This window comes from Medicago sativa, chromosome 8, assembly GCF_051527215.1.
Source record: "Medicago sativa cultivar Bolivia chromosome 8, Bolivia_mono, whole genome shotgun sequence".
Taxonomy (NCBI): Eukaryota; Viridiplantae; Streptophyta; class Magnoliopsida; order Fabales; family Fabaceae; genus Medicago; species Medicago sativa.
In genome coordinates this window covers 69713986-69724273 of record NC_140756.1, presented here as the reverse complement: position 1 = coordinate 69724273, position 10288 = coordinate 69713986, and the positions used below count along the sequence as shown (strand labels likewise).

At 31.5% G+C, this 10288-nt stretch overlaps 1 protein-coding gene across 5 annotated transcripts; it reads left to right on the top strand.

Moving 5' to 3' along the window:
• Positions 1 to 3834: 3834 nt before the first annotated feature.
• On the top strand, positions 3835 to 9207 carry LOC146900996 (uncharacterized). 5 transcript variants are annotated; one of them, XM_085733377.1, is made up of 11 exons: positions 3835 to 3912; positions 4333 to 4418; positions 4880 to 4963; positions 5051 to 5167; positions 5565 to 6086; positions 6236 to 6603; positions 6846 to 6945; positions 7306 to 7365; positions 7500 to 7583; positions 7685 to 7801; positions 8671 to 9207. In XM_085733377.1, the coding sequence occupies exons 2-11, from the start codon at positions 4380 to 4382 to the stop codon at positions 8971 to 8973; spliced, it is 1794 nt and encodes a 597-aa protein (XP_085589503.1). In that variant the 5' UTR covers positions 3835 to 3912; positions 4333 to 4379; the 3' UTR covers positions 8974 to 9207. The 5 variants fall into 5 exon arrangements, with proteins under 5 accessions (XP_085589503.1, XP_085589507.1, XP_085589506.1 ...); XM_085733381.1 differs by having other exon boundaries at positions 3893 to 4086; XM_085733380.1 differs by having other exon boundaries at positions 3893 to 4133.
• Positions 9208 to 10288: the final 1081 nt, after the last annotated feature.

The following is a 10288-nucleotide window of genomic DNA, read 5'->3' as shown; positions in this document are numbered from 1 at the left end:
TTGAAAAAAAAAATTTGTAATTAATGATCAACATTTTAATATGTTCTTTTGTTTCTTAACAATTTTTTTTGAATTGTTAATAATGTTAAAATATATCATAAAGAAGTTAGCATGACTTTTTAAGAGTATAACAAATCAAGTTTTTGTTTTAAAATAACTTACAAGAATCAAAGGCTTATGATTTTCCATTATCAAATACTCCATGTTTATTTTATATGTGTAAAATATTTTGTCACGTTTTCATTGTCTTTATATATTAATGAAACATTAATCTTTTTTTGAGGGGATTAATGAAGCATTATTTGCTTTCTATATTATATCATTAACTATTATGTAACCAAAAAAAAAATATCATTAACTATTATTAATGATGTATTTTTCGATCAATATGCTTCCTCTTTCTTTTTCAAAAATATGAAAATATAACATATAGTAAATGATACAACAAGAAACTATAAAAAAAGGTTGTATAAAATCCAAGATAATTACTTATAGGATTTCTTAATCTTGTGATTAACTAATCAGATTCAATGTGTGATTCATGCTTATAAAAACAATTTTTGTTGGAAATCCAGCCAGAAATGGGACTGAGGGAGTAGCACGCTGACTCGCTTGCTTGCTTCAAAAGCCATTTTAGTTTATGCTTTTCAATAAGCTAGCAAACAAGGAAATTAAAATTTAATGATCTGCTTATGATTAATTAATATGCACATTTAATCCAATAAGTAATAATTTATCTTGAGGGTCCCTCTAGATTTTTGGCTGGTGGTACAAAAATTTAGTTTGTTATAACAGACCCTGACAAAGCTCAATTCATTCATTTACTTGTTGGCCCTTTTTTATCTTTTAAATTATTGTTATAATAACAAAGCTAAAGTAAAAAGTTGGGAATTTTCATCTTTCAGTAAGAAAAGTGTAAAATAGAAAAGGCCAAAATTGAAAACCCGAAGAGCCAAAAAAATGTGGCCACTTAATTAAACTTTTTCTAAGGGAGATCAATAAATTAAACTTGTTTAAGTTCTAATTATGTTGACATTATTAATGATTAGTGAAATTGAATTCCTATGGCAAATGGTCACTTCAACGTGTTTTCATAATGATGCGGCTTTTGTGTTTTTATTTGCGAAAATTATATGAAATATATTTTATATGGATAAGATATGACTAAACTTTTATTTATGACTCTACGCATAGAATTAAACCGTCAGAAAAATATTATAATCTGTCAAATAAGGAACCGTTAGATGAGATGACACGAATCTCTTTTAATTTAACCAAGATCATGAGTTCGAATCCAATCTTAAGCATCGAAAAATTAGTCTCTGTAGTTGCACACACAGAAAATATCTGGTGTACACCGAGAAAGGGTTTGGAGGGCATGTAATTATTAATATTGAGAACTTATCATTACCACTTAATGTGAGGTAGAAAGAATGCAATGAAAAACCAAGTAAAGGGGGGAGATATTGTTGCAAGACAAGGAGAGAGATAGGGTGCAAAGCAAGGTGGGTCGCACGTTATTCATTATGAAAAAGGGTTGTCACACTCACACTCACTTTCACACACACAAGGCCAAAGGCAAAAAGTGCATGCACACTCATAAACAACAGAAAATCACATTCCACTCTCCCCATTTGCCATGCCAGCTCCTTCTCTCCCTCTCTCTGTCAAGCACATATATACAATGATTCTCTTCTCTATGACTATGAGTGAGTATATGTACCATCACAAATGCATCTAATTCTATGCCACTTTGAAAGCGTGCTAGGGGACTAAATAAATTTCCTAATTAAGCCCATAAAATAGTCCTTAATGAATTCAATAGGTACAAAGCTATAGCATATCCTACTGAGGATAATTAAGAAAGATGTTTCCCAATATTGTTAGTGGGTTTCTTTGAAGCATTCACCATAGGTTTTAGAGACAAAGAACAAAATAATCATTTAAAAGATAAATTACCAAATAAATTATGAAAGAATGATAAGAAATCAAAATGGATTCCTAAAATTAACACAATTTCACTTAACAAGCCACATAAGACAACCAAATGGAGTTGATTTTTTTTTTTTTATAATATAAAAAATAGATTAGAGAAGACATACTCTTGTGCAACGTTAGAGAACCATCAACACTTGTGTTGATGTATAAAGAAATTTGTGTATAACTTACTAATTGCATAATTGCATACATCAAGTTTCCATCACTAGATTTAATATAGTTAAAAGAAAATAGCACTTTCTCTAATTTGACATAAAAAAGAAATACAAAATAAGAGTAATGTTAGTAGAATACTCTTTAACATACACTTTTTAACATACTTATTTTTATTTGTTAAAATTTATATAGGCCCTACTAAACCATTCGACTCTTTTATGAATTTAGTGCGACCCAAGTACTAAAATTGTAATTGATTAAAGAGAGCGTATTGAAAATTGTATGTTAAAGAGTGTGTTGAAAATAAATCCTTATATTTGGCCCGAGGACCGACTTACCAATCTCATCGTTCACTAACCGGGGCTTGAAAATCTAAATGAAAATCAAGTGATCGACAAAAAATGGGTGCTTGATATATCCTTCGAAGACAATCAAGTAACTAAAGGCGGGCAATGAAAGACTTATGGTGATCAACATGGTAGAAGATTTCAACCAAGAGATATGATTACTATCAAGTGCAATTGCTGTGAAGAGTTTGGTCACATACAAGTTAAACATCCAAAATTCATTGAGGATTTACAGAGCATAAATGAGATGACAAAAAAAGTTGAAGTGTGCTCCTTTTATAAATGTGGTTAGGTATGAAGATGATATTTTACTACGTGGGGATGAAGTTGACTCAAAATAAAGAAATGTGAGACTTTGGATGAAGGAGAGGTATTATGTGTCAAATTAGATACTCATCCAAATCTCACATTGACTAGTTCAAAAAAATAGAGGTAGATGGTTATATTGAGTTTTCTTCACCGCACATACTCTACTAATTTTGGCGTTTGGGACTTGGGTAGTTTTGTTTTGACTCTTGAGAGGGTTTTGCAATTTTTCGATGCAAATATTGTAATTGAGAGAGTTTCTCATTATGTCATTGTAAAACTTATAATTGTGTGAGAATTTTCAATTTTCTCATTGTAAAAATTGTATATTAAGTATTGAATATTTTTGTGGTAGTTTGAGAGATTTTTCTGACGGCGTGGACAATCTTACACTTGTGGGAGAGATGTCATGATACGTCAAGTGAGTTAAAATTTTACATTGAATTGAAATTGAACAACATGAGGACCCATAAACCAAATGTTTTATGTTTGGATGGGGGAATGTTTCGAGGGAATGTAATGTTATGAGGTAATTCAAATACTTTGAGGTGAATTCCATTGTTTGGATGAGGGAATGTAATGTAATGTTGAGGAAATATAATGTTACGAGGTAATTCAAATACTTTGAGATAAATTGCCTAGAATTTTAAATTCTTTAAAATTTCCAAATTACCTCATCCAAAAAAGAACAAAAAAAGAAGAGCTCGCTAAGTCGAAAACCAAGCAAAAAGTTTTGGATGAATATATGGTGTCCAACTCACTTTTGCGGTTGCCCTTAACCTAATGTGATGACTCAATCCAATGAGACTCTTCGTCATGGTCCAACACATTTTCATGCAGCAATTCATCTAGGTTGTTGACATCACACAATCAATTCCACGCAGTAAAACAATCTCAACCGTCAAATCTAGATCGGACAACTAACATCCCTAACTAGGAGTAGGGAATCCAATTCCTTCTAACTATACATGTACTAATGCATAGAGACAGGAAAATATATAATAACAGCATGAAATTTTGTTGTGTTGTGTCATTCTTATTTTATTATAATGGTTAAATTAGGTTGAACAAAACAACATCAACTCAACTCTGTTTTGTGGTACTGGTAGGTACTCAAAAAACAACTGAAACACTTTTCTTTTCTTGGAGAAACCAACAACCTCGTCTTTTTCCTCCTTCTTCTACTCTCTCAGTCTTTTGTTGTTTACTCAATCTCTGTCTCTCACTCTGTTCAAGAATTGTAGCAACCAACATCACCCTTAATAATATTAATAAATATGTAAAAACTTTCTTCTTTTTGCAGAACCTAGCATTTTTCTTTTCTGGGTATTCCCGTTTTACATTCAGTTTTCCCGCTACAATAATCATTTCATTTGTGTATGAAGAAATTCTTCATTTTTCTCTTTTTATGTGTAACTCTGTCTCAAAACAGAGCACAAAACAGAGTACTCTGTTTTTCGTATCATTGCATTTGCTTTATCAATGTTTTATGCTAACTTGTCACATTTTGTTTATTCTGAATCAGTGCTATTACTACATTGCATTGTTTTCTGAGAAAAAGTGGAAGAAAAAATGAATGCTAGAGCACGCTCAACCCTTCATTCAATCAAAGTAACTTTCTCTTTCTTCTTCTTCTTCTAGACTAGTTTTTCATTTTTATTTTAAAAATGATTTTTTTTTTTAATATTTCTATGTTGTTGGAAAGTGGAATAGAAGATCTTATTGAAATTAAATTGAATTACATATTTAAAATTTTGAAAAACGATGTTTATGAATAATTGAAAAAGAAAAAGCTTGATTTCAAAGAATAAAGAAAAGAGCTACTTTAATAGGTACAAGCATGGAATTTTTCTTCAAATTTTGAAATTATGTATAGTAATTATGAAGCCTCATGGTTAACTGACAAAAGGGTGCGTCATGCACTTTTGATCCAAATCTAAAATCTTGTTCTTTAACTTCTCTCAAGAAAAGAATAATTTTATATTATTTTCTTTATATTCTTCTACTTTTAGCTTTTTTTATTCTTTGTAAACAAAATCAAAGTTTTGTTTATTGTTGAATGTGGAAAGCAGGAGAAGATGGAAGGAGGAGGGAGCAAAGGAATGAAAAATGGTCGTCGATCTAATCGAGAAAAGAAGATTGCATTGTTACAAGATGTACTTTGAATCTTCACTCTAATGAATAAGAATTTTTGAGTTATTTTCTTCATACAAAATAGTGATGTTTTCAAAGTTTGGTTTCAGGTAGATAAGTTGAAGAGGAAGCTAAGACATGAAGAGAATGTTCACAGAGCTTTAGAAAGAGCATTTACAAGACCTTTGGGATCTTTGCCTCGTCTTCCGCCTTATCTTCCTCCATATGTTAGTCTCACTCTCTTCTAATCGAAGAATTTAGTATATATTTGGAATCACAGTGAGTTTGACGAAATCAGGATGACACTGTAACTGTGTTGACGTTGACTCTTTTGTCAAAATCACAGTGACACACTGTAATTCTGTCAAATATACCGTCAATTCAAACATGCACGCTGACAATGAGTTTGTTGAGTTTGACAAAACCAAAGTGGCACCGTGATTTTATTGAAGCTAAAAAATGTAGCTTTTATCTATGTGGTTTTGCCAAATTCGTCGCGAATCCAAATATGCATCTGACAATGAGTTCATTTCATTGTATTGTATTTGAATTATATTGCTAGTGAATTTTGTTTTTGAAGTTGATTTTTGGATTCATTGAATGTAATGTGTGTTATTGTTTTAGACATTGGAACTTCTAGCTGAGGTGGCAGTGTTGGAAGAAGAAGTGGTTAGGCTTGAAGAACAAGTTGTGAATTTCAGACAAGGTTTATATCAAGAAGCTGTTTATATTTCATCAAAGAGAAATGCCGAAAATTTGAATGACCCTATTGACCAAAACCACATGAGAAGTAATTCAAAGCATCAAAGATCAAAATCTTACTCACAAAGTGAATTTAATTCAATGACAACAAGGCTTCCACCACAGAATTCTCTTGCCAGAAGTGCTTCTAGCAGAAAGCTATTATTCTCTCCTGACACTGTCAATAATTACAGTGGGAATAATGGGAAACAATTGCATAGAAAACAAGATTCATTCTCATCTATACAAGAAGAAGGAAGGGGAAAAGAGAATCTACTGTTTAGTAACTTTTTGAAAGATAAACAGTCTCCAGTGCAGAAAATATCTAAACTCATCACTCCTTTAAAGAAATCTCCACTCAAACATGAATCAGCTCAGAAGTCCATGGATCAATTAAAGTTGCAGGTAATTACACTTATGTGTCGGGGTCGACACTGGACACGCCTAATCTAAGGAGTGTCCGTGCTTCATAGTTTAAAATAGTCTATGATATGATTGATTATGCTATCTTCTCAACAATTTTTTGTTTAATCTTTTTGTTTTGGTTGCCTTAGCTGGAATGGAGATTATCAGAACATGAAAGGGCACATAGTTCCTCAAATTCACCAGCAGATAATAAAGTGTCAGAAGTTCATAGCACACCAAATAGAGTTTCAGAAGATCTTGTCAAGTGTTTGTCTAACATATTTGTGAGAATTGGTACATCCAAGGAAAAATTTGTGGAATCAAAAACACCTTCAACTTCTGGGTCTTATTTCAGCCAATGTAGCAAGGAAAAAGATCAGTTTTGTGATCCTTATGATATCTGTTCAGAATCCAAAACAAGAGAAGTTGGTCCATATAAGAATTTATGTGAAATTAAAGGCTCCAATGTTGATCTCAACAGAACAACAAATGCAATGTTTCTTATCCACAGATTGAAGTAAGTCATCGATGTATATTAAACCTGTGAAACACTAGCAAAGAGACCAATATTGTAATTATACTGACACTGACACGCAGACATCGGTAATAATTTGAGAAAATGAAATAATTGAATATAACCAGACGTGTCGGTGTTGGACACCAGACACACCTTCAATCTAAAGTGTCGTGTTAGTTACTAACTGTTGGTTGATGATACTAATATAGATATATTTACATAATCTTTTGTGTAAAATTCAGGTACCTACTTGGGAAACTTGCTTCTTTGAACTTGAAGGGACTTAACCATCAAGAAAAACTTGCATTCTGGATAAATACTTACAATTCTTCTATTCTGAATGTAAGACACCTTTCTGTCACAATGATTTACCACACCTATAATTACAATGCCGGACTAAAGAGTTTGGTCTATAAGTTCTAGATTTGAATTTGATGAAAATAATGTTTTAAATTTTAAAAACTGAACCAGACATTGAACTGTAAGTCCTTTGGATCATAGTTCAACCGTTTTAAACTTCTCGATCTGGGACGAAACTACTATTGAACCGCCAAATTAACTGAATGGTAATAAAGGCAGGTTCAAAGTTCAATCGGTTGAACCATTTGGTTCGGTTTTTTTAAACACCGGATAAAATCTTAGTTGTCTAATACTCTTGGAGTCACGAGTCAACACTAAATGATTTTGGTTTCCATATGGTAGGCATACTTAGAACATGGCATACCTGAAAGTCCGGAAATGGTTGTAGCATTAATGCAAAAGGTATGATAATCTGAGCAATATTCTCAGCAATATATATTTGTTTTCTAAAAATTATAATACTCAAAGCAGTAGAAACATTGCTGATTTTTTCATCTGAATATGTATTTGTTCTCTTCTGACAATGCATGTTTCAGGCAACAATAGTAGTAGGAGGACAGTTGCTGAATGCAATCACAATAGAGCATTTTATCTTGAGACTCCCCTATCACCTTAAGTTTGTAAGTCCACAATTTTATCTTGATGTGTTTTATCTATATTGTCCTAAAAGCATGTTGCAATTAACTAGTCCCTTAATTTCTATCTTTATTTCTTTCAACAGACATGTCCAAAAGCTGCAAAAAATGATGAAGTGAAAGCAAGAAGCATATTTGGACTGGAATGGTCTGAGCCCTTGGTAACATTTGCACTTTCCTGTGGAAGTTGGTCTTCACCTGCAGTATGTTTCTCAACTTTATAACAGCATAAAGCATTTTCTTTTACTTAAATCAATGGTTTAAATTAGCACAGTACTCTTTTTTTTTTTTGGTACAATTAGCACAGCACTCGAGTATTAAATTTTAGAGTTTTTAGACAACTTTGTCCCTGAAATTGTAATAGGTCAATCAAAATAGTCCTTCTGTTAGACAATGTTATGTGACATGTTAAATAAAAATGTGATAGTCCACGTGAACTCCACATCACTGCCACGTCTCAATGGACGAAATTAACTTTTGGTATAATTATGTTTGGTAAAAAAACCTAGGAGTTACTTTTTATTTCCGAAGTAAAGTCAAAATAACTCCTACCCAACAAAATTATCACACACAATTTTGTCACTAGAGATGTGGTAGCGATGTGGAGTCTGCACGGATTGCTACATCTTCATTTAATGTGGCACGCCATGTTTTCTAATAGCTAAACTTAACGCAGAATCCATTTTGATTGATGCGTGACAATTTCAACTACGAAATTGCTAATTCGTAAAATTCAAGGATGGATTTGATTTGACTAGCGGTTACAATTTCAGCGACGAAATTGCCTATTTCACTCAAAATTTAATTCGTAAACTTTACAGTTTTTCATTTTTTACTTTTAGTTTTAGGATCAAAGACAAATTTCAGTTTTAGCTGTAAATATATTGTCATTGTCAATCACCAAACTCTGCCAAAAGTTTAGGAAGTTAGGTTAATGAATGGTTTCTTTCTATACCTAACACAAATCCATATTTATTTTCTGCATGTGGATATATAAACTAATTCTACATATATATATTTCATTAAATTATATTGCACTGAAGGAGCAATTTTTTGTTTTGGTTTAATTAAGGTGAGGGTGTATACAGCATCACAAGTTGATAAGGAGTTAGAAGCAGCAAAGAGAGATTATTTACAAGCTTCAATTGGAATTACAAAAACAAACAAGATACTAATTCCCAAGTTGTTGGATTGGTATTTACTAGATTTTGCAAAGGACCTTGATTCTTTATTGGACTGGATTTGTCTCCAATTACCTGATGAAATAAGAAACCAAGCAGTTAAATGCCTTGAAGGAAGGGAAAGTGAGTCTCTTTCAAAGTTGGTACAAATGAAGCCTTATGATTTTAGTTTCAGGTTGCTTTTACACCAATGAATAAGTGATTTATTAGTGTGGTGGATATTTTTTTTGTACAATGGATAGTTTACATAGAAAGTATATAAGCCAAAAAAACATTAAATAATGTTTGGAAGCAACTTAACCCTATGACACATTTCTGAAAAATCACATGTATTTTTGGAAGTGTACTTCGAATATGGACGATATAATTTGTTTAGAAGTGTAATTTTAGACGACATAAAATTCATGAATGAAATTCATTTTCTCCAATGATTGGTGTCGGTCTCTATTGATGTTCAAGTGGTAAACTAAGATGAGTTAACTGGGGTTTGGCACATTGTTCCCTAAAAAGCCTATGATGTCACACCCTACAGACTGAGACCTTCATTTTCAATCCTTCATCAGATGTAATCTAAGTAAATTCGAAGTCTATCAAAAAAACCTTAAACAGATAAAGAAATTAGTTGTCAAAAACTTAGAGTAATCAAATTCAGCATGGAACTGAGCACACGGTCAAATTAATTAACATGTACTGAAGTTCATCTGCAACTTTATTTTTTCTGTATATGTTGCATATGAAATTGAAAGTTTAGTGTTTTATTGTATCAGCATGATCGATAATAATGATTTTGGTGTCCAAAGATAACTAACTGATCATCACCAACCTATAAAGGATATGTATAACTTGGATAACTACCCACCTTGATTATAAGCGATGTGAAACTTTTGGTATATCAAAATAGTAAAGAACAACGAGATTGTAAATAATATACGTTAAATTTCTTAGAATAAAAATAATATAGTTTAAATGAATGATAGTTAAAAGAAAAAATGTTGCATCAAAACTTTTTTTTTTAAACATGTTGCATCAAAACTAGGTATCTCATTTATATACAAATATAAATGTATCAAACAAAACAATAATGTGTTTTTTTTTTTTTGAAGGAAAAACAATAATGTGTTATAACTCTACTCTATAAATTTTTTGAAACATGTTGCATCAAAACTTGGTATCTCATTCATTTATATACAAATATAAATGTATCAAACAAAACAATAATGTGTTATAACACTCTACTCTATAAAAAAAATAAAAATAAAAAAATAAAAAACCTAAAGGACCAACTTTTTATAAAGATTTAGCATAAAGGATCTTGGGCGATATTTGACCTATTTTTCAATTGAGGTTTTCACCACAATTCTCTATTGCATTTCAGAGGCTATGTGAGTTATTGCTTATGTCCAATATGTTCTTGAGTTTAATTAGGTTGAAGATCTTACAAAATACGTAAAAGAATTTCATATTGTATTTCAGAGCATACACAACATTCCGGCTTAACGATCTTGCACT

What these genes read in the sequence shown, in the direction of transcription:
- LOC146900996 (XM_085733377.1), top strand. Translation starts at nt 4,380, where the DNA reads ATGAATGCTAGAGCACGCTCAACCCTTCATTCAATCAAA. An exon ending in TGGATCAATTAAAGTTGCAG is followed by an intron (nt 6,087 to 6,235) that starts GTAATTACACTT and finishes TGGTTGCCTTAG; the next exon opens with CTGGAATGGAGATTATCAGA. An exon ending in TCCCCTATCACCTTAAGTTT is followed by an intron (nt 7,584 to 7,684) that starts GTAAGTCCACAA and finishes TTCTTTCAACAG; the next exon opens with ACATGTCCAAAAGCTGCAAA.